Genomic DNA, 24,599 nt, shown 5'->3' with positions numbered 1-24,599 from the left:
ACCAGGAGACGAGAGGCAGAACAGCATAATATAGCTGATGATTATCTAAAGATAAAAGCACAAAGTCCCTTGGCATCCAATGAGCAGAAGTAGTGTTTGATTCTTATGCTGGCGAGGAGAAACTGCAGACGTGTCAAAAAGCATATAATGAATGTTCATAGTAAGAATTACTCAAAAATTCTTCCTAGAAAACAATATATATCTAATTAAAAAAATTTCCACGTGTATTTTTTTGTTAAAACAATATTGTTGCAGGTCTTGCTTAGACTAAATGTGGAAAACAGCACTGCAGGTTTGCAGTCCTTCTCCCACACCTGTTAGTGGACACAGAGATCCTGCCTGGCCTGGTAGAGTGAGCAGTAAACCAGTATTGGCTTTCATGTAGCAATAAGAAAGCTGTGACTGATAGATGAGTTCTGTTCTCCATAAACAAGCAAGGAACAGTGTGGGACTAATCAGACTCCTGCTGTGGGATCGTGTTTTCCTAATGGCATATCCATATTACAAGGAACTTTATACCCTAGGTACAGGCTCATCTGCTCTGAAGAGACCGTTTGAAGACAGTGTTGGGGATGATAAAGATCCAAATAAAAAGATGAAGCGTAATCTGAGGAAAAGTAAGTGTAGCACTTCTCCACTCTGTTTTCAAAGATCTATTTGTACAGGGGGAGCTGCTTTAAAGGGTTCTCTGTGTTGGTGTGGTAGAGCATGTGAAAAAGTCTTTGGAACAAAATTGTTGTCTCTATCACCCTGCATTCAGAATGTCAAACACATCTCTGTGCATCTGAATTTCCCCTGACATGTTTTACTAACTGAATGATTTGCATTTTTAAATGGGATTACCCATCAATTTACACCAGAACTGAAGTTGCCCAAGCAGCTGAGGTATTTTAATGGTAAAATCCCTGTATTGTGAGGTCTTTTTAAAGTACTGCAGTTACTTTGCTCAGTGAAGATTGCACTCTCTTCACTCTTCCCCTTCCTGAATTAGGTGTTGGTCTCTCAAGATTTCCTACAAGGAAAATAAGATGTGTAATCTGCAAAACAATGTTACACATATGCACAGGCTAGAAATTTCTTGGCAGTGCTGGGATCCAGTCATTCTTGGGGGCTATTTTCATTGTGCTACTTGTATGCCAGTTCTGGACCTGGTTCCCCATTAGCTATAAAACTTGTTACTCCTTTTACAGCAGGCAGGAGGAATACAGCTAGCTGCAGCAGAATGTTAATGTAAAACCAGGTCATTATAGTTGTTACCCCAAATTAGAATGGCTTATTAATGACTTAACAGTATTATGGCTCTTCTCACCCTCTTGAGAGACTGAGGGATGGTTTTGCTCCTTGATACAGACAGAAGGCACTGAAATGCAAACTGTTTCATTTTTCTGTTCATCTTGTTTTGTTCATTTTCCTTTCCCCTCCTTCCCCCACCCCTTCTACTATCTTGTACTAGTACTAGATAGTAAAGCAATAGATCTCATGAATGCTCTGATGAGGCTGAACCAAATCAGGCCAGGGCTTCAGTATAAGCTGCTGTCACAGTCTGGTCCAGTCCATGCCCCAGTCTTCACAATGTCTGTAGATGTTGATGGTACGACTTATGAAGCATCAGGACCTTCTAAGAAAACAGCCAAGCTCCATGTGGCAGTGAAGGTAAGGCAGCCTGAAATAATCTGCTAACCCAAGATCTTGGGATGGAGTATGAAATGTGCTTAGAACTAATAATATGCAAGCTCAAAATGAAAAAAAAAAATTATTAAGATGAGCTTCTGACTGTGTGCTCTAAAGACAGCTCGGCATGGTTCAAAGAGCATCACTGGTTTTGTGCTAGCAGTGGGGAAGAAATTCCTGGGGCTCAACATGAGGTCAACTCATGTTACAGTGGACTGAATGTGGTGGTTAAATTCTGGATGGGAGGGGTTTAGTTGGTTGGTTTAGTTTAGTTCGAGGGGTCCTGTTGGTTTGGAAGTGGCATGTTGGTGGCTGCTTCTTTCTCCCCCTCCTTCTCTGTGTCCATTCCTGGCTTGTGAGCTCCTGGAAATAGAGTTCTGTGCTCAGGACCTGAAGAGTACCTCTGTGTACTGGGTAAACCATGCCAATGATTTATCCAGTCAAATTTCCAGGACACTGCTATCATTCAGAAACTGGTCAAGCTGCTGTTGCTTCCTGTAGGTGCTCTACATGACAGCAGGACGGACTGGAATGCCCAATGTGAGCATCCACCAGATGTGGTGCCTGGGGACATGGCTCAGTGGAGGGCATAGTAGGGCTGGGGTAATGGACGGTTGGATTCAATGATCTTAAAGGTCTTTTCCAATCTAAACGAGTCTACAAAAGAACACCTGTTAATAGATCTGTTCTTCTGATAGGAACAGGCCCATCTGTCATTCTATGCCTCACTTTGTTTTGAACAAGAATTTCCTTTTTAGAATCTTCATCTGGCAACTTTCTGCTTTCCTTTGATTTCAGTTTTGAAAATCCTATTGTCCTATGTGCTTTCAAGTTCAAAGTGTCCAGAAGCATCTGAGGGCCTGTGTTATTCCTTCAGGAAAAGTAGCTCTCTGCATGTGTGTCCTTCCAGACCTTCTGCTTCATTCTTTTATTTTGCCTTCCTCTCTGCAGTTTAAAAAACAAAACCAAAAAAAAGCCCAAAAAACCCACTTGCCCTGAAAAACTGTGACTGCTCTGCCCTTGAACCTCTCTGCGTCAGCCAGATCTGTGCTGGTGCCGACCAGCTCTGTTTTCACTAGATTTACACATCAAAACATCCATGATTCAAGCCAAGAGGAAATGGGTGGTGTGGTCGAGAGTTGCTTTTTTTTTTTTCTTCTCTCTTTCTTTCTTTCCCTTCTCAGCAGACCAAGACCCTGCCTTCCAGTCTTATAAGAGGAAATAATGTGAGATTTCACTTTCTAATCTGACCTTTTTAAAATGCAGAAGCCCTGAAAACACAGCCAGATGTACCCCAACTGCATGGCAGCTGAGCCAGGGGTTACCCAAGCAGTTCTCAGCTCAGGGTTCGAACACAATCATTTTTGGAGACTTTGTTCTTGGCCCTAAATTTTCAGCAGTTTTGGGTTCCTTTGAGTTTCCCTTGCCCTATGTGTGGTAGCTCTGTGCAGCTGGATCAGGAAGCTGGTTAAGGGAGAGGCTGGCCTTGCTCATGGAGGATGTTTTTGAAGGAACTGAGCTCCAGAAGTACCATCTTGTACAAGGCTTGAATTCTCACAAAACTGTCACGTTTGCCCCACAGTCTGTCTCTTGATCTGTCCATAGACACGGGGGAAATCATGCACAAAACTATTTCCTTATAAGGCTATTAAACAGTGTCTTTGATTTCTTACTTTACAAGGAATTCTTGAGATGATGAATGATGCTCATGAGTATCTTTCAGACTAAAATTCTGTTTTGTGTTGATTCCACTTTTGGAAACCTGAAATAGTTTTCCCCATTGATATTGTATTCCCTGCTGATAACCACTGAAATGGATATCTCCATTTCGAATAGGAGAAAACGAATATTGTAAGGAATCTGCCTTTTTAAAGTGTATGGTGGACTGTTTGTTGTGTTGTGATCAGCTTTGTATTTGTTCCTGTTCTGCTGCCTCTGTCACAGTTCATTTCATGGGACTTTGTTGTAGGTTTTACAAGCAATGGGGTATCCAACAGGTTTTGATGCAGATGTGGAGTGTGTAAGTTCTGATGAAAAATCAGATACTGAAGGTAAAAATGAAACAACGTCTTCAATCTCAAGCAATAATAATACTGGCAATTCCACAGCTGACACCTCCGCTACCCTAGAGGTAAGGATTGCATTGAAAATACAAAAGATAGAGGTATGGGGATTGGGGTTTAATTTTTTTTTTTTTTTTTTTTTCTGTTCTACTTGTCAGAATGGTAAAACATAAATTTCTTCAGTTGGGAGACAATTTCCAGACAGTGTGTAATCATGGATAACTCAAACCACGTACATGTTTATCCACTGAGAAATTTCTAGGGAAATGCAAATGGAGTATTTTTAATGGAACTGCCCTGTTTTTATCCATAGCTAAGAGAATTCTATTGCAGACTGATCTGGTGTGCTGAGATCTCAGCTTTACCTTCCTGTCCAAACAGTTACAGACATTTCTACTAAAACACGTGACTCAGGGCATGAGATTTCTTTAGTCTGAGTTGGTAGTGCCAGGACATAATTAGGTGGAACAGCAGAGACGTGTGCAGGGCCGGGAAGGCCAGTCTCTCCTTTCGGTGTGAAAGCCTTCAATTTCAAGGAACTTGACACCATGGCCCCACCTTCAGCTTCAGATTCTCCCAGGGTTGCAATTCCAAGTGCAGTTGGTGTCATGTTTAGTTTGTGCAGGCACCAGACCAGGCCATGAGGACAGCAGCCCTCACCAACAGAAATAGATGGGTGTGACCTCTGTGACATCACTGTTTGTCCTCCTGCCCTTCTTCAGAGACTTGCCCTTTGCTGTGCCAGGGCAGCGTTACCTGTGATACAGGTGTGCAGAGGTTTGGCTGCCTTTTGAAGAGAGAAAGGCTCTGAAGTAACACCCTGCATGTCTCTCTAGGTAAGAACTCAGGGTCCCATACTCACAGCAAGTGGCAAAAACCCGGTGATGGAGCTCAATGAAAAGAGAAGGGGTCTGAAGTACGAGCTCATCTCCGAAACAGGGGGAAGCCACGACAAGCGCTTTGTGATGGAGGTGAGTGGGGCAGAGGTGCAGCTGCTGAGGGGTTATTAATGGTGTAGCAGTCACTTGCTGCTGCAGCTCACATTTTTGCTATTTTGCCTTTTGCAATGCACATCAGTGGTGGTGATTTCCCAGGTTATATATCTCTTTGCTGCTGTGATGATTCAGCTGGGGAAAGGAATAGCCTTTCTACTTTAGGAAAATACAGTGAGAATTAAAACTGGATTCTGACCAAAATTTCATGACAAGGAAGACTCTAGGGTATAGGCTAAATCCAGTATCCAACAGATATGCCAGTCCTCTTTGAGTTGCAGTTGTAGTTTCCAGATTCGCAGTATCTGTGACACACTGGTTCCTAGGATAACCTTGATATCCTTTAGCAGTTTCAAATCTAGAATCAATAGAAATTTGTCACATAAAACACTAAGGATGCTTTTTCCTACTGAAGTTCTTTATGAGTCAGCTGAGTGTTCCTGTGGATCAATACTAGGCATAAACTCATGTCTTAATTTTCAGGTAGAAGTAGATGGGCAGAAGTTCAGAGGTGCAGGCCCAAACAAGAAAGTAGCAAAAGCAAGTGCTGCATTAGCAGCACTTGAAAAACTGTTTTCTGGGCCTAATGCAGCAAATAACAAGAAAAAGAAGATTCTTCCTCAGGTAAGAACTGTAACTTGCTTTTTGGACCATTATCCCAGGTCTGGGTTGGTTTTGGATACAGAAGGCAGCATTCTAGTAAAGTGAGGTTAACACAGGGTAGTGTTTTTGCGAGCTGATTGTTTGGGGGTGGAATCCTGGCCCTGCTGCAGTTATGTGGGTTCAGGAGGGTAAGGGAGATGTAAAACCAGTGCTGTAGGTTGAAGAAAGTTGTAAAGAGTGGGAAAGACAGCAGGGAGGAGCAGCAGAGAGGCTCAGAAGCCAGCAATGTTCACTCATGCCCAAATCTGAGGTAAATAAGGCACAGTCTGAGGAAAGGGACTGCCAGGCTCAGCACAGGGAACGTGCTGGGCTCTGCAGGCAGTGACAGGGCCAGGGACCCGCTGTGTCCCTGTCACTCACATCCTTTGGCACAGCACTCTCCAGTCTGTGCTCAGCCAGCCTGGCACGTCAGGCATGTTTACAGAGCTCTCTCAAAGGGGATGATTTAATGCAGGTGGCCTTGTATTCCTGCAACACTCACTCTCTGAACTGCTATTTTTTGTCACTCTGGGCAGACTAAAGGGGTTGTCAATACAGCTGTTTCTGCAGCAGTCCAGGCTGTTCGAGGCAGAGGACGAGGTGCTTTAACACGAGGGGCGTTTGTTGGGGCAGCTGCTGCTACTGGATACATAACACCAGGTAAGGCACCACACTTGTAGCTGACAGTTTAGCATTTGTCTGCTGGGGTGTTCTTTTTCATGTGTGTTATTCACCTGTGCAAGTGATTCCTTTAACCATCTGACATGGAGCAGAAGGCTTCATGGGGGTTTAAATAAATGAAAGAGCTGGAAAGCTGGCAGAGTGTATCCTTTATGAGTGTGCAGCTCAAAGCTCTGTGTGCACAGAGCACACAGTTATGGGCATAATGGCTTTCCTGGCTTTATTATTTTATGATTTGTCTTCATAGTTCACTGCCATAGCACAATTCCCAAAGCTCCCTTCCTACCTAAGAACCTTCTGGATCATGTGCTGATTTAGCATTAGGAGTGCCTTTTCCAGGAATCCTTTGTGAACATGAGGTCAGCAGGCTCAAAAGTCCTTGAGCTCCCAAAAACCTTCCACATGAATTCCACCTGGAAGCATCTAGCAGTAGCTTCTGTGGTGGCCAGAAATAAAAGAATTTCTTTTCATACTCTGGCTGATGGGGAATCATCATCCACGCTGCATTGTTCTGATTAGCAGGAACAGCTTCTGAAGTTCTAGGGCTTCTGGTTCCCATTTCACATTTGCACAAGAAAATGTTCATTAAATGATCACTTTCTCCATCCTCAAATTACTTTTCAAAATGCATTTTCGTTGTGACTCTACAGCATGTCTGAGGTTTGTGGGTGACAAAAGAAAGGAATCCAGGCATTGTTTTCACTTGTTATAAGAACCACAGATTTGTAAGAATGAGATGCTGAAGATGCCTTAGTCAAAGCAAATCCAGTAGCAGCTTCCAAAAAATAACTCTTCTAGTTCTCATGCTCAGGTTTTCAGATTAAAGCATGAGCTCTAATTACAGCCTCCAGCAGCTCGCACGTGCTAATAGCACAGCCCTGTTGTTTGGGAGCCTTCCTGCCTGGCACCACTGGCAGCATGTCCTCTTCATTGTTCCTGTATGGTCATGTCATTTTAAATATTAAACCCCAGTAATTCATTTTTAATGGCTGTTAACATTGTTTTTGGAACTGCCTGTCTGCCTGAGGAGTCATTTAAGAGACACTTTAACCTGCCAGGGGCATGCTTCTTGCCAGTGTGGAATTATTCCAGAAATAAGTTTAATTTCCCAGTTGCTGTAGTTAAGCTTTTACTGGCCTTGGCCTTCGCAGATTATTTCTCTCCATCTCCTATTCTCAGAAATCTCTTACTTTTTGGAGTGACACCAGCAGTCTCACCAGAAAAAAAAAAACAACCTGTAAAGCCTTCTGAACTACTGACATGTAGAAACCAATGCTGGTGTTACCTATGTTGCTTTTTCTCTCAAATACTTCAGAGTTACACTCTGTTCTCTGGGGAAACAATGATCTGTTTGTGTGGAGGTGTTCACATGCCTTCTTGTGGAACTCTGTCTATTAGAAATGGCAGAGAAAGCCAGGAGCTTTACTAAGGGGGACGTGACACCTGCCACAGGCATCCAGTGTTCTCTTTTTAAAGGAAATTTAGGAAAGTGACTATTCTCTGCATAGACTGCATTTGTGTTTTAAGAAGAACATAAGCAAATATGGATGTCTGTGTCACACCAGCTCCATGCTCTGACAGTGCAGACTTGAGGGATTCAGTGGAAAAGAAAATGCTGAGGAAATGAAATGGGGAATTTTAACTCTCTGATGCTGAGGCTTGAGAAAGTCCCTGGCAGCTTGTCCTTTTGGCCACCGCATAGGAACACTGCAGTGCTTTCAGCAATATTTGTATGTATTGGTGTGAGTTTGGTTTTGCTGTGCTCCTGCTCCAGGCATAGGATCCCTGCCCATGTGCAGGTGTGCAAACACTGACAGGCAGGGCAGGGAATGACCCCCTCCCTCCTCTGTTTCCCTGCAGGCTATGGAGCACCATACGGATACAGCACAGCGGCACCAGCCTACGGTACGTACAGCCCTGTAATTAACACGTTAGAAATTATCCAGAAACTGTTGTGGCAGTCCAAGGAGAAATTCAGAGATTTAAGCTCTTAAACCATGACAACACCACCACTTTTATGCCATAACCTTGTGGTTCTTTTTTGGTTGGAGTAGCTTTTTGCCTCTGCTTTGCCTGGTCTATGGAAGGACTGCTTGTTCTAATTGCCTGTTCCCTTCATACTGGAACCCAGTCAAAGTAGTTCCCTTACTTTTTCCAGCCAGTCTGTGCTCCATTCAAAGACTACCGAAGGGCCTATTTCAGCATCTCTGACCCAGATTTAGCTAAATGACATTACAGTAATATTGGTGAAATGTTTGTCCCCAAGTGTAAGTGACTTGTGGACAAATCTCCCTTAATGCTGTCAACTCTTTGAAGTCTAGGGGCAAATACCCCCCCACCCCTGCAGGCTAAACACCACTGCTTGGGACACCAGGATGGGTTTTGGGCAGTCAGTGCTGATAGCAATCAGTCTGTGAGGCAGCCAGGACACGGTCATTTGCCACAATGCTTTTCACTATGAAACATGTTCTATTAGGCTGGCAAAGCACTGGTTTCATGGAGATTGTAAAATGAGCTGATAACCAGAGAGCTGTGATGGAAGCTTTCTCCTTAACTCGGCTTCTCCCTCCCTACTGGCTTGTTTTACGCTGGACTAACAATGCATCCTCTAACCGGCCCTTTTGGTTACTTTGAATGAGGTTTATGTGGCAATGGGAGCAGGGCAGTTTGGAGTCAGTGATATGTCCTGGCACACACAACGTGAGCCCACCAGGAGCAGTCCCACCAGCCTGTCTTGTGGCAGGGACTGGTCACAGTCTGCTGCTCAAATGACTGGCATGTTTCAAGGCCTGGAATTTTTCATATGGGAAACTTCTGCTTTTTTTTAGCATTTCTAGTAAGTCATTCCTCCCAAATCTGTCTAACTTGGGCAATACCAACTCCCCTGATATCATTATAAAAGTTAAAAATGTTTTGAAATGTCAATTACATGACTTTTCTAGAGGTATGAGCTCTGACAGGGCAAAAATGCTGCTCTATGGAAAATGTTTGCTTTGCCTGACTGGGACCAGCTGGTCCAGTTCTGTACTAAGAGGGAGAATGTGCCCACGGGCTGTGTTCAGTGTGGAATTCTCCCACAAAATTGAAGAATTGGTTTTACTGGAGAGTAAAACCTCTCTAGTTTTACACCTGCTGACTGGCCCCATCCTCTGAAAGAAGGGCAGCTGCCAGCAGGGCTGTCCCATGGAGTGTTGTCCTTTGTGGTGCATCACACAAGGAACAGCAACATGTTTTCTCAGAGAAAAATGAAAGGCAATTTATTTTGGGGTATGGATTTTTTTAAACTCCCTTGGTTCTTTTCAAGCAACAGTCTCAGAGTATAACTAGGATTACTGGTATCTGCATGTCTGTGTTTTTACAAGCAGTGACACACTGTGACATGAGGAATCCTTTCCCTGCTGAAGGCAGGAATACAACTGTGTTACCAAGTTTCCCTGAAGCTTTCCTTGCTCTTTTCATTCATTCCTTCTGGTTTGGGATTTTTTTTCTCATTGTGCCTATTTTGTGAGCTGGATTTTAAGCACTTAGGTGTATATATGTGACATATCACTGACTTCAAAGAATTGTGAAATTGGATGCCCCCATTTTTCACATAAAGAGTTTCTGTTCTTAATGTCTTATGATTGTGATGCGAAGTTCTGGGATAATGCTTTTTGGCTGTAAGGTAAACATGTCTCTTTGCCTTTGTAAGCTGTTGCATGTTGGGAAACTTCACTTTGATCATCTGGTGCTCTGGAATACCTGCTGTTGCTGCTTTGTGATTTCTAAATGGATACATAGGTTAAATACTAGAATTTAAATAGGCAAGATTAAAAAACCAAACAAACGTTTAATTGTGCAGAAGTTTGTGAGGCCACAAGAACTCTAAAATAATAATGATATCAGGCAGATGTCAATCTTTCCAGATTTACTACTTCAACACAGGAGAGGAAGTGCAGGATAAGGAAGCAGATGCAGAATTTACTGTAGGTGCTTGATTTTTGGCTGACCTACCTGGATGCTGATCAAAACTGCTGAACAGTTTCCCTGTGAGTTGTATTTTATGCACAGCAGTGCCTGTCTAGAATATCTGCAATTGCAACTGGCCTGTGAAATTACCTCAATGTAGAATAAACTAGTAGATATTAATTACCATAAAGATTATGAAATAGAGCTTCAAGTCCAAATACACACTCTGCTTTTGAGAATATCACATCCTTAATTTTACCAAACACCAGACAAAAATAAAGCAGACTTTAAGCTATAACCATCTGTCTGAAATAGTGCAAAGTGGTGAAGCGTTACTGTTTACGGGACTCTGCACGCTGACATCACATTGACTGACTGATCTGGAAAAGGTTAATGAGAACATTACTGTAAGCTCTTATCTGACTTTCTTGGATTGCTGAACTTATTTGGAGTCCTCTCCCTTTCTTCTCTCTGTAGGTTTACCCAAGAGAATGGTTCTGTTACCAGTTATGAAATTCCCAACTTACCCCGTTCCCCACTACTCATTCTTTTAGCAAATGGCAGAAGCTAATTCCTATTGATTGAACAACACAGTACAGTACAGAATGTTAGAAGAAAAAAAGCCTTTTTATCCTGTTTTCTTTGAACACATACTTGAGCAAAGTCATTTGTAAAGAAACATCTTTTTCCTACTTTTTGATTTTAACAAAATGCAAATTTAGTTCTCTAAAACTTGAAAAAAATGTTCTGTGAAATGTTACCTCATTTTCAAATAACTTATACCAGCCTTCTGTTATAGGGAAGAACTAGAAGCTTAAATCTTACGTTTTAAATGAAGTATCCGATTATGTAAAATTAAATTTGTGAAGGATGTATAGAATATAAAACACTGATCACAAATAAACTGTTTTGTTGTAACACAAGAGTACTGCCTGTTTCCTAATGCAGTCACACAGACTCAGTTAATGATCTGTATTTGCTGTAGGGTTATTAAATGCAGGGCATAGTTATTTAAAAAATAAAAATAACAATAATAAAAAAAACATGATAGAAACTTTACAGTTAACATTTAACTTTGTAAATATTATGGTGTGTAATAAACTTAGTAAAATATGGGTTAAAATATTGTTTTATCTTATTTTTTATAGTTAAGCATCAGTACCTGAGTTTCCTTATAGATCAGCATACTATAACTGTGATTTTAGACACAGTCTTAATTATCCAAGAAGACTTTTCACTCATACACAAAATGCTGAAAAACAAATGAAACAGAGGGAATTAGTCTGTCTCTGTATAAGACTGCATTCTGTGAAGCAAGTATTAAACAAGTATTAAAGGAAGTTCCCACAGAAGGATGCAATTCCAGGGATACACCTTATACCCGTATTGCCCAGAGAAAGGACAACAATAACGTTACAATCAGGTTCTTTAGAGCTCAAAAACTACATGTTTTCCTTCCTTTTGTTTTTACAAAAAAAAAAAGAGAAAAAAAAAAAAAGAAAAAAATTCCACTTGTTCTTGTGGCCTTCTTCACTTTTAAGATTGTCTGCCCACCCTTGATTTTCCATCCACCATTTCTACAGAAAGCATTTTATTTGTCAATTGTCTGTTAAACCAAAGGTTCTCCTTTCCCCCTTACATTTATAAGAATCTAAAGCAGCAACAAGGTCCCCATGAAAACTTGCTATTTAATTGTCCCAGTTCTTGTTGAGTGCTGCTGTGAAAAGTGACACACTTCAGCCATAGGCCAGTACTTTTTTACGAGTTGGTGCTCAAACCCAGAGTCCTCTTTTTGATGAGGAGTGTGTGCACCTGTCCAAAATTCCAGGATAGGCCCCAGCTCCACGATTGGAGTCTCCATGGATTATTGACTGCTGTAGGCTCTAACAAGGGGTTCCAGTGGTCTTTATTAAGGTATCACCCCACAAATAAGCAGCATTGTTGGTTGCACTCTCTCCTCAGCCCTCGCCCGTTGCTTTTCCATAGGCTGGCTTTAGTTCCTGCACTTCCAAAGATTTGCCTTTATCCCCTGTTCTCTAACAGACGCTGCTGCTGAGGCAAGGGGAGCTGTGTCTGTGTTGAGGGTGTTGTAAGAGCAGTGCTTAAAGCAATGTAAAGTTCCTCCTCCCCACAGCCCCCTTAGAGGGAGAAAAATATTAGAAAAGCTGAATAAGGGGTGGCTTATAGAACAAGCTGCTTTCCCTGGAATGAACTGCAGCTGTTATTCTTAAGCTAAGTATTTGTGCTTAGGAATGTGTTTACATTTCCTGGGTTCTCCTCCTGCCGTAGCTCTCGCTTCCGTTTGGTGTCGGTGGTACTTTAATAAAATGTAGATGATAGCCCGGGAGGGTGAGCCTGGTGTCACCCACGGAACACAGAGCAGGGCCGGGGATGGAGCCTAATTGAGAGGTGCTCAGAAATCACTAATCTGTTTTGCTGGCCTATGGATGAAAGGAAGCCATCACGGAGCAGAAAAAGCATGGCTGATCAGAGCCCATTTTTGTTAATCAAATATTCATTAAAGGAATCTTTCCTCTGCACACATTTCCCCCTCCCCCCCTGCCTTTTGGAGTTCCCCTGATTGGCAACTGTAGTTTCCTTTTTTTTTTTTCTGAATCCCCAGTTTTGTAAAATTCCAAACAAAATATTCTGTGAACCAATTCTACACAACAAACATTTGTAAGCCAAAACCTTGTTCTTATTTCAAAGACATGAAGGGCGCTATGCTCTTTTCCAACATGATGGCAGTCATTTCAGATGATTTATAGAAGTCATTTTTTATTTTTTGTCATTTGTTGGGAGTTACTAACCACATTGTAAACTTGCCCCCTTGCTGCATATTTTACATTTCTCTGCTTTACTGAAAATATGAATGAGCTGTCAGTTCTTTGTTTAGAAAGTGGTAACCTTGGAAGTGTTAGATGTTTCAATACCTTCAAAGAATTCAAAGTGCCCATTTTACAATGAAAATTCCACTTGCAGCTGAAAGAGCAGAGAAATTTAAATGGAGCTTTAGCTTCAGCCAGTCTCAGAAATTAACGTGAGGTTTTTGCTTCTCTGCTCTTCTCCCACTGTAGGTGGTTTTTTCATTGACAATCCCTATTGCCAGCCTCTCAGCATCGCACCTTTTATTATTCACTTGGGCCCTCAAGATTTCTTCTCTGACTTCTAGAACCATCAGGTTGTGTGGCTCCAAATGGCATTTTGTACATGTCTTAAAAGCAAGAAAAACGTGGCTCGTTTTGAGGTTTCTCAACTTCAGACATGGAATCTGAGCTTTTTTCCTTCTTTTTTTTTTTTTTTTTTAAAGTGTTTTTCTCACTTCTTGAACTTTGCTCCATGTAATGAAAAGCAATACTTAGTCCAAGCCACAAGTCCTCTCTTTGGGTACATAGCAATAGATGTGTATATATTCCTGGTTATTTCTTTACACTAGAAGGGGAAGGACTGGTGTGTTGAGGGGGGAAAACCAAACGCCAAATCAAGGCACAACCTGGGTCGAGTGCTGCTTCAAGCACTGAAATCTGCCTTTACTTTCACTATTGAAGTCCTTCAGAATTTTGATACTATGCTGTATTTGCATGTTTCCTATAAAAGTTGCTACAGAGCTGTGCAATGGTCACTCCTGAAGCAGCAGTGTGTTGTACCATTGTGCATGGCAGCAGACATGAAATGTAGCAAAATGGCAGAAGAAAAAAATTCCCAAAATGTAACTAAATTATATATTTTCTCTCTCTCCCCCCCACATCATTGATATGAGGCACAAGAATGGTAGGCCTGAACTTGAAAATCAAGTGGATTGCTTTTGTGTCTCTTAAAATCATCACCAAATGATAGGAAAACAGTATTTGGGAAACATCCAGTTCAAAAACCTTTGCTGCTCTAAATTTACTGAGTATTTTTCCTCTTGAATATTTGTATGTTGCTATTTTGAGATTGTCAATCAGCAATAACTGAAAGGTTAATGTTTTTTTAAATGGTATTGGAACATCTATATGTTGCAGCTTAAGACTTCTAAGCAGTTTTCAGCAGGTTAATTCCACTTTATTCTCATTCTCTCCGGACCTTCATAGCCATATGCACTTGTATAAAATAAGCAGAAATATAGTGACTGTAAGCTGAGATCGTGATATAAAAGGTAAGAAATTTTATTTTCAGCTTATAGAGTATTTTTATTGCTTTTTTTCTAAAAATCTCATATACCTGTGACAATCTTGTATATGGCACATTTTTATTATGTCTTGTTAACTCAGTGTTTAAAGAGGTAATACATAGGTCTGAATCCCAACTTTGTATTTCTCAAGGCCAATTCAAATACTCCAGTTTCAGTTAAAAAATATTACCTAACACTTAAGAAATTGTTTGGTTTTATCAACAGACTGTTCTCCTTCAGATATTTTTTCTCCTGTGTAGCATAAAAAGCTGTGTTGATACTGCTGTGTCAGGCACTGCATTCCTTGCACCCCTGTGGACACGTTTGGGTAGGTACCAAAGCCAGGCCATGGCCTGCTCTAAATGCACACCTTGGTTCTGGCTAAGTGCAATGGGTGACACTAAGAATGAGACAAACTATTTCCCTAAACTATTAAAGCTAAACTCCAAATGAAGAATTAACAACTTTGATGATACTGCAGTTAAAATCTGCAGAGATCAAATTATATTAGGCCAAATTAATTCAGGAAGCAGCCAGGTTTGCTTCCCTCCTGTGGGTGCAGTGCAGTGCAGGAGGGCAGGCAGGCAGGGATTTATCTCTGCGTGAATCCTTTGCTTAGCTGTGGTTTTCTACAGCTAGAAATTAGGATACAGCCATCCATAAATGATTATTTTCAGTTCTGTAGTAAATGTTTTAACAATATTTTACTTAGATTAAAATGGGTTTGAATTATGACCTGTTGATGCACATGATATGTGTAGTTTTAAAATACTATTTTTTTATTTGTCTTTTAAACCTTGCGTTATGCAAAGTTGCATAGTACAGTACTCCAGAAGTGCAGTACTTGCAGTACTTGAAGTTGCTGGAAACAACTCTTTTTATATAAAAATGGTTAAAAAATAAAAAAGCAAAAGGGAGCAAGCTGATGATGATATATTAGCATTTTAAGGTCTCAATTCAGAGATGAAAACATGAACAAATCCTAACTGGTAACAGTTGACACTGGTGTTAATCAGAAAACCACTAGGTACAGAATATGTAGAGGTGTATCAAGCCGAAAGGTCTGCATCAGAACACTAACAGCAAATATAAACTATATTTGATTTTAATATTGAATCATCAAATTCACTATGTAACTGCATGTACAGGTTATCCGTTCCTCAGGATATTTCTGGATATAATGCATAGGCTGGTAAGAGAAAAAGAGCTGTTAAATAGTGTCAGCTTTGCTCCTGAACTTGCACCAGGGAAATGAACAGAGGAACTGTTCCAGGGGCTGGCCCTGGAACACATAATCCTTCCATAACATCTGCAGGACAGCTGATGAGCAATCAGAACATCCTTCCTGTTCAGGGGGCAGGTTTCCATCTGCTTATCTTCAAGGTGCAAACTCAGGGCTGGATCTGCAGCTCATCTACAGTTCAGTCCCTTTTTAAGCCTGGCAGGCCCAGCAGTGCTGATCGTGGAGCAGCAGGCTGCTCTGCTCCTTCAGATAGGATATTATATGCATCAAGGTGCATTATAATGAACTTCTCCTGAATATTCCTTTCCTAAGCTTAACTGCTGTCAGCCTGACAAGAACTGTCCACTTCAAGGACTGATAATAAACATCTTGCTGACTCTCATTTGATCTGCATCTTTGTGAACTGTATTTGGCAGCTTAATCCATGTGTATTTCTTTCCAGCAGAATTGCTTTAACTGTGAATTTCTGTATTTTTCTGTTATCACTCTTGTTAACTCTTAAAATACTAAGCTTTCCACTCTCCTGTTTTTTTTAAATTATCTCAAGTTTCTTGCATCTTTTTTCTCTAGATTTCTCTAATACCCTGCTGTTTGTAATGCAGTAAAGCTTTGCAGTATTTATGTCGGAGATAGCCCCTTGCCTTTGCTGCCTCCCTTTTCAGTAGGAGAGAATGCTTTTCTAATATATGAAACACACTAAGACTCCTAAATCTGGGTTCTGCAGCCACCTGGAATCAGAGATAGGACCGTAAGGTGCATGACTGCCTGGGAACCCCTCTCATTCATGTGGAACTTGAGCAAAATAGCCCCATGTATTGAAGGGTCACAGAGTAGGCTCTGAAGTGCCTGATGGATTCATGTTTGAGAGAGCAGCCAATTCCATCAGTAGGTTTTAGCCTAGTATCAGGCTATTATCTGATGAGTAATCTGGGTAACATCTGCTTCATCAGTGTTGCAACAAGCATGGTTTTGCTAAAGCAGAAGTAGAAACTCATTTCTTCTGCATAATACTTTTAGGTTTCCTTTTAAAAGCCTCCTCACAGGAGCTTGGTCTGAACTGCCTTTTCTGTGAGGTTGGAGGTCTGTGTTACAGCTACTGAGCTTTGCATTTCTGTATGTATCCAAGAGCCAAACACATAAATCTGGTTGTGTATGCTCTGTGCAGCTGCCAGTAGTGTTACCAATTCTGGAGTACCTTTTCAGTGGAGCAGAAATGGTATTTTACAGTTTAAATTCCTGGTTCATGGAAAAGAAATCTGAAAAGTTCCTTTCAATTAGTACAGCTATAAATAGGAGATCAGGGAAAGTCTGTGCCTATACACTACCCACCTTAATGCTAGTTTTAGCTAACCAGATGATCATGTGTATTTTGGGAGATGGTGTCTGGCACTTAAAGGATTAAAAACCGGAGATGTACAATGAAGAACCAAACTGTTCAGTGGGTTCTCTATACTGGAAATGAATGGCATCACCACTGACTTTGCAGTAATACCCGTGAGCTTAGGGGTCTGCTTCAGTCCTACTTTGTCAGCCACAAGAGATTCCTCCCGGAAGGCTCTACCTAGAGAAGGGTTTAGAGTAATCAGAGTGGCTTGGAGGGCTTGGCTAGCTCCAAAGCATGATATGTGGTGCTTCCTGCCATCGTGTTCTCCCTCTGCCAGTGCTTGCTGTCTTCCTTAAGCACACATTCAGGAGCTGGAACACAGTGACCTTATTCCTGGGCGTTTCGCCAGTTGGATGGAGGGAGGCCAGCCTATGCTCCTGAAGGGAATGTGTAACACGAGGCCTCGGTTGCCCAAGCAATTTTTGTTGGACACAGTGCACAATCCAACCCTCGCAAAGGCAATTTAGTGCCTGGGTAGGTGGTTCCTAATCTGTCTAATTTGCTGTTGTGTAGCCAGTGTGAGCTAATTAGATGATTCAGCAATTGTCATGGCTCCCCACTTAATGTGCTGTAAATGCTGCTGCCACGACTTTCACTGCTGTTAAATACCTTTGCTTCTGTGAAGTCTGTCCTCCTGCCCTGCCTTTTCTGATCATCTTCTAGAATCCTAGGAAATAACTGATTCTCTCAAATTATGAAATCTAGATTCTTAAAAACTTTTAATCAGACTGTGAAGCACTTCAGAGAAACCAGTTTTCCTACATATATTTCAACTTATTCATGTGCCAGAGGACTATTTCTGCTCATTAACAAAGATCTGAAAACTGCCCCAGTATTTCTCCTCTCTGGAGACAAGGATTCTTTCTTTGAAAACACTTGCCTTCTGGTAGGAAAAAAAGATTTAAAGTGTGTCTTAACAAAAATCTGTGCCCTCAAGCCCCTGAAAGAACTTAACTGGGGAAAAGTGCACAAATCTAAATTATTTGAAGCTTTCTGGTTTCATTGAGCTATTGAGAACAATTTCCCTGACAAGAAGTTCCTTAGATTATTAGGATGTAGAAAATGCAAGAGGAGGGGCATGAAGATTTTTCAAATCTAGGAAAGAGAATCTTCTGTTTGTTGGCTGTTCAGCTATGCTACATCATTCTCTTGTCACTTCTTTATCTCCAAGACAGCAATAATTGTGAGCAGCTTTAACGTACCATCTCTTATCCAGTCCTGACAATGTCCCTTGGAGAGTGAGAGTGGCACTCCCTGTTTTTTCTGCCACCAACTCCCTGAAATAAAGTCCCTTGCTTCATTTGTAATTCTGCATCTGTACTTCTGAGCCACTCTAGAAGTGGGATAGCTGAACATCTCTCCAAATCCGTGTAAATGGCAAGACACTATTTCAGTCTTTACTCAGACAAAATTACAAGTTTCCTTCTGCCTCTTGTGCTTGGTATACCAAGATATACTCACTCAGTATTTAGAACTTCTTGCCTTTAGCTAAATTCTAAGACAGTTGCCTCTTACTTCGTGAAGGCAAAACTATGTCCCAGCCTCACTGAGTTCCAAGTCACAAAGCAGCTTACAAAAACAGCTCCTATTTCCAGTGGCTCTGGGAAACAGCACAGGAGCTTTGCTGCTGTGTATTCCTTTGGACACATGATGAGATGTGTAAACATGAAATTCAGATTGTTGTTCTCAGTCATGAAGCTAAGACCTTGCCTCTCTGGCATCAAAAGAATGAAAATGAGCTCTGTGCTGGGCACACTGAGGAGCTCTGTTAGGAATGGCTGTTCTGTCTCAAAAAACAGTAACTCAGCTCAAATGTTCAGCACACAGACCCTCTTGGGCTTCCTGCTGAATAATCCAGTGAAAAATTAGATACTTTATTGACTTGTTTAAAGCAGAGCAAAGACACAGGGTAGCTGAATCTGCTGTCTTAGTACAGGAGACAGCTTGTCTAACAACTTGTTGGTTTCATTCCACTGGAAGTGGAAATTCTGCTAAAGTCATTTTAGAGCACTTCACCAGAGAAACCCAGCACTGAAGTCCTGTGCCTATGGACCACAGCAGCAGTTTCACATGCACTTTCTTTTGAACATAAACCATTTAATCTAGTGGTTCAGTATTTGGCATTAAGAGAATTGTCACCACTGAACTGTTTTATTGCTTAACCCAGAGCAATGCCTTCTTAGCTTTATTTGTGTCATCTGAATTCACACCTATTCATGTCCAGGTACTGGTGTGCTTGCCTTTTCTGCTCATAGATATGGGATTCACTTGTTGGTTTGTAACTGATATGTGAGATAATACAAAAGCACAAGTAGGACACATCTGCCTATTCCTCTGTCTGCTCCTCTCTCTGGGGTTTCCTAGGAGAAAGGGGGCTCTTCCTCCCACACCGGTCTGATGCTGTGTAGGCAAAGCAGTGCTTTACTGTGAGTGTTGTGAGTTAGGTAAGAGAAAAGTTCATCAGACAGTAAGGTTTAAATTCAGGAAAGTGGGTTTTTTCTCCAGTTCCTGAGATTGCATGAAACATTCAGACCACATTGTTTACCTTGATGTTTTTGAGGAGCTGAATGTCCAAAAGTGGTGTGTGGAGATGTGCAGTTCTAAAGCATATCTCTTATTTTGGATGTTGTTTTATCTTGTATTTGGTGCCTTAACTCTGTACAATTTAAGGTCATATATACTGTACCACAGGTAGTTTAGTAGTTGTGTACTTGAAAAGAACCCATCTAGCCTAGTCTGTACAGACTGAAGCCTTCTCAGGGGCAGTACTCTTCTATGTTTAATTAATAATCCACCAAGAAGTGAGAGTTACAAGAATGTAAAGAGCATTTAAAATTTTTAACTGTAGGGACTGAATTTACCTGAGACTGAATTTATCTGATTTCTAAATTCAAAGGTTTGGGGCAGTAAGATAATTAAAGCTGCAGTCTCTTCTATGCTTTATAAGTAAACAACTTCCAAATGTTTTCTCACCAGCCAGAACTGCATGTTTGCGAAAACCTCCGGACTGTTATCTCTAGTAGAATAAATAACACTTAATTTCAAAAGGCATTAATTGAATGTAACGGGCTATCCTTCATTGGTTAGCGCAAGAGAGTTGGAATGAGTAAAAGCTGCAGTTAATTTTTAATTGATTAAACTTAAGCCTCATTCATACCTCTAACCAGGATCTGGAAGCTCCAGCTGCCTTATGCTGCTTTGCAGTTCATGAGGCTTTTGCAGCATCAGCGTGAACAAAGGATTTCTGAGTGCATCTGGTTCTGGCAAGAGAGACAAAAGACAAACAATGAAGAAAATGTCCTCCAGTTTTAGAGGTTAGAGCATCATAGATAGAAGTTGAAGGGAAAGTTGCACTGCCTTTTCCAAGTCCATTAAGATAGTCTGTGGTAAAGCCAGGAAGTTTATGTGTGCTGGGGAAAGCCTTGTGTGCTGTGAGCAGGGGGAGCTGGGATTGCTTTGTCAGTAGTTTGTGAGAAATCACATAAGAGGTTTAAGCAGGCTAAAAGCTGCTAATGATGTTGCTAAAGGAGATGAATTTATTTTTTCTGTTCAGTAAACAAGTCCAGGATTGCTGGTTTTCCAGAGGAGGAATGTGAGAAATCCAACGGACAAATTTTGTTTCCTAATGCGGTCCTACCCAAAAACAGGGAGATAGTTCCAGACAGCGTACAGAGCATGTAGTTGAATTTTGGGAGGAAAAGGAATAATAATAATTTCCTCAGAAGGAATAGTAGTTAGTTATTTCTGCAATACCCACAGTATTCTAGACAAGCTGCCTTTACACAAAGGAGTATGGAAACAAGGGAAAGCAGATACTCCTCCCACAGTGACCTGTGTAATGTACACATTTTAGGTGACCAATATCGGTGTAACTCCTTATGAGAAAGTAGGTTCATCTTACCAGCAAAGTGTATTTGGACATTCTAACCACTTCTATTTTTTAAGCTAAAGGGGAGTTAATCATAGCACTCATCTGTTTCAATGGGAGTAGAGCAGAAGGTAAGTTTTAACTTCATAATTTGAAGCTGCTATGAATAGATTAACAGTGTTCCATGGAAACAACCTGAGGTACTTCTTTATTTTCTTGGAGTTTCATTTCTGTGTTCTTGCAAAAGCACAAGCTTGCGTAAGTGTAATCAATACAAATTACTCAGGGTACTGCATCATCTCAGCAGTGGACACTAACTGCATCTTAAGTCAACAGGCACACATCAGTCAAGCTTAATTAAGAGGAACAGGACATCTTGGCAAGTTTTGCTTTATTACTGGCACTGCTGCAATTTAATGATCTATGCATACTGAAATGTGTGTATTGCTGCACTCCCAACAGAATGTGAGTCTTGTAAGGGTGTCCTGTAAAATAACAAAGTCAAGAGTAAGAGAGACAGTATTTATTCTTCTGTCATTATTTTCACAAAGAACTGTTTCTAAGCAGATGGAAAGTCATTCTGCTCAAAGGAGAATAACGGTGGGCTAGAGAACAGCATTCAGAGCAGTACAGCTTTTGAAAAGTTAGTGATCCTATGAATTTAATTATAAAAATTCTGATTTGCAGTACAGATTCTTTCCTGTGTTTTTAAACTCATATCACTGTTTCCCTGCTCAAAATAACAGGCTAAAGACAGGTGTAGTTTTCTAATAACTTCTATGGTGTGGAAATCCACACACACTGGAAGAAAAGGGAGGCTGTACTGCAGAGAGCATATTCAACTACAGAGCCATTCTCTGGGCAATGCTGCATAATTTAGGAGTGGGTAACCATGCCTTCAGGGACAACATGACACAGAGCAGATGGTTGAAAAAAAAATATCACAGAAAAAAGCCTCCAAGCTTTGTCCAGTCACACATTTACCCTTCCCTGCAAAAGGGGACAGGTACATTCATACACGCATAATGAGTTATCTGTCAGGCATCACAGAGGTCCTTAAGGACAAATGTTTTGGAGCTAGTCTCCTTTTGGACAGAAAAAGGAGGAAGTTGACTCTGTCTTCCAGTTCCAAGGTGCAGTGTCTTATTTCTCATCCTAACCCTAAGTCAATATTTATTGATCAAACTGACTAAGCTTTTTAGGCCGACCAGCTCTCTACGAAGCAATTCTGTTCTCTTGAGCCTCTGCAGGGGCCAGTAACTGGTGCTTAACTACTGCTTCCACTCCAGAATGTCACCGTCCTCCAGCTGCCCCAGAGCCAGGCTGGGACACTTGCACTTCTGAGAGCAACACTGCTGGGGTGGGGGCTCTCCAAAGCACTGAAGTACTACAGCAGAGCAAGTCCCAGTGGGCTGTATGCTTTTTAAAGTCCTGTCCAGTTCTTAGTGACAAAGTTGAGCATGAAACCTGTACTGCCAAATGTATCAGTCCCTTGCTGAAGGGCATCAGTGGGAAGCAGTCTCAGAAGTGGAGATTTTGAGGAAAGGCTGCTGCTTTCCAAGGCCAACTGACAGGCTTTTTTTTAATGGCTGAATTTCTACCCACCAAAAATTGTCATCAGCCAAATCAATTAAAATTGCTGCTAATTTGGGCTAAAATATCACCTTTGTGTAACCCTAACCACCACCATCCATGCATCCAAAGAATTCCTAAGCAAAGACTCCTCAGGAGGCAGAACCCTTCTGACAGGAAAACTGGCAGTGCAGTCTGATGTGATTTTCTGATAATAATTACTTCTCCAAGACAAGGCAAAGACAGAGGCAGTGCTTTGGGGCAGTGTTTCATGCTCAGCAAGTTTGTAGAGGGAAGGAATGCTATTCTATAAATCACTTGTACTGTATTTGTTTCTAGACTTGAATGAATTTCACTTTTCCTTTGTGAGTCAGCGTATTAAACGTTAAAGAAAAGGTCTATTTTTCTAAATCTCTTTCACCAATAGAGGTCTGACCTGCAGCCAAGACATGGATTTATTTATCCACAGAGGATGGAGTGTTTATTTATGAACTAAGACTGGATATGGCATTGAATAAAAAGAAGTATGACCGATAAACTATCTAAACCTTAAACACTAGGAACGAATTCCACAAATGAGTAATATGGTGGACGATTCCATCTTTCCTCCTAATAAATCTCTCTCAAAGAAGTTACCCAGAATTAAACTTCCAAATGAAGTACAAGAGATCCTTGTGGTCTAATTACAGACTACTTTCAGAATACTTCCGTTTTCTCCCAATTTGTAATCACTAGAGAACAATGATGACTGAACTATTCCCAACTATAAATAAAGCAATTTCAAATAAAGTAATTTGGCAACAACCATGGCTATCTATAGCACTAAAAATGTAATTTGAACATTCAAATTTTCTTAATTTGGTAGCAGTTGAGTGGGAAGAAAAATAACTGCACAGTGAGTTTTAAATTGAGCTGTATCTACTCACTAGCCAAAAAAAGCGTACAGATGTAAAGGGAACGCTCTTTGTAGCTTCAGTTGCTTCCTCCTGTGCTGCTGTACCCCGTACACTTGGCTTCATTTGGCTTCTGTGCTGTGGTTTGTATGCCAGCCACTGTTACTGACTGTACACAACACGATCTGCACTGTAATCTCGGGTCATTTCCACTGGTTGTAACCCAACGCTACAGACTTCTCTGTATATAAAACTGGAACCATGCCCCATTGCTTCCACTAGCTCCAATAAAGACTTATCTCTGTAAACACGAATTATGGCCTAATGATTGGTTGGGGGGGTTGGGTACAGTGAGCAAACTGCCTCCAAGGGGGTCCTGAAGCCTGGGATGCCAAACCACAGAGGTCCATTCTGCCTGAGTCAGGTAACAGGCTTAGCAGAAAGGAAAGACAGGCTCCCGAAGGCTGCAGTGTTAGCAGAGATGACCTGGAGGTGCAAGCATAAAGCACATTTATGCTAGAACAAGCAGAATGCATTCCTTCACAGAGGTGAAAGTGAATACAGCATTACTGGATTTCAACTTATGAGGGCTGCTGCAAGTACCTCTGGGAGTTTGCCTTGGAAGCAGTACCAGAAAAGCCCAGAGAAGGCTGCAATAGCCATAATCAGCCAGGAAGGCAAGTTTCACTCCAAAAAGAAATCTGGACAATTCCCAGTATTTAGCTAATTAGAAAAACTGGATGTTTATTTTCTTCAAAGATAAATTATACACATAAAGAACAAGTAAGGTTCTTTCAAAGTTCTCTCCACCCCTCTGATTTCACTGTGTTTCTTAAATTCCTTGGTCCCAGTTTGTCCTCTGAGGTCCAAAGCAAATCCAAGCAATTTCCTTGTCCGGAGCCACTGTGGGCATGACAATTGTGTGGCTGGTGTTGTTTGCTTGAGGTTGCAACTCATGGCAAGATTTACTGGAATATACACATATGTCCAGCCTGGAACCCAGAAGCTGTACTCTAGAAGAGAAGTCAGTGAACATATAGTCTGTACTTTTCTTAGAAGTGTTTTTCTGGTCTTGAAATGCTAAATTGAAGTCTGAGTGCAAAGGTCATTAATCAAATTCAGAGGAGATCAGACTTGAGAAGGGATTAGAAACTGTTATGACTGACTATAACTGAGACTGCTCTTAATGAAATGAGATATATGAAATCCCAGAGCTTAGAATGTATGATAACTGGACCAGGACTTGGTGTGAGACTTTTGCCCTCAACAGGCCAATGTGCAGCCAGCCCAGTCTGCTGGCGTACTGCAAGCAAGTCAGTAATGCACAAAGAGCTACTCAGGGACACCTGTACCAAACACAATGAACTATGCATTGCTTAAAATTTAGAGCTGTATCAAATATTTAGCAAGTAAGATCCACAAAGAACTGAAGAGAGTTGCTTAAGAAAACATCATTAACACTTAACTGAAACTGAAGTCAGTCTTACCT

At 41.2% G+C, this 24,599-nt stretch overlaps 1 protein-coding gene across 9 annotated transcripts in view; it reads left to right on the top strand.

Annotated features, from left to right (window-relative positions):
* Positions 1 to 24,599, top strand: part of STRBP (spermatid perinuclear RNA binding protein) — a 74,957-nt gene that overhangs the window by 35,915 nt on the left and 14,443 nt on the right. For 4 of the 9 annotated variants that reach the window (XM_030286846.4, XM_072936708.1, XM_030286847.4 and 1 more), the window contains exons 11-18: positions 525 to 617; positions 1,454 to 1,653; positions 3,641 to 3,802; positions 4,571 to 4,705; positions 5,210 to 5,350; positions 5,905 to 6,028; positions 7,910 to 7,954; positions 13,075 to 13,364. In XM_030286846.4, coding sequence (XP_030142706.1) covers positions 525 to 617; positions 1,454 to 1,653; positions 3,641 to 3,802; positions 4,571 to 4,705; positions 5,210 to 5,350; positions 5,905 to 6,028; positions 7,910 to 7,954; positions 13,075 to 13,169 — 995 coding nt within the window. In that variant the 3' untranslated portion in view covers positions 13,170 to 13,364. Of the gene's footprint in view, positions 1 to 524; positions 618 to 1,453; positions 1,654 to 3,640; positions 3,803 to 4,570; positions 4,706 to 5,209; positions 5,351 to 5,904; positions 6,029 to 7,909; positions 7,955 to 10,474; positions 10,921 to 13,074; positions 13,365 to 14,070; positions 23,425 to 24,599 lie in introns of those variants that run through there. The other 5 variants (XM_030286849.4, XM_030286848.4, XM_030286853.4 and 2 more) reach the window with 4 other exon arrangements.

Source organism: Taeniopygia guttata, chromosome 17 (genome assembly GCF_048771995.1).
Source record: "Taeniopygia guttata chromosome 17, bTaeGut7.mat, whole genome shotgun sequence".
Lineage (NCBI taxonomy): Eukaryota > Metazoa > Chordata > Aves > Passeriformes > Estrildidae > Taeniopygia > Taeniopygia guttata.
This window is presented reverse-complemented; position numbering and strand designations above follow the sequence as displayed.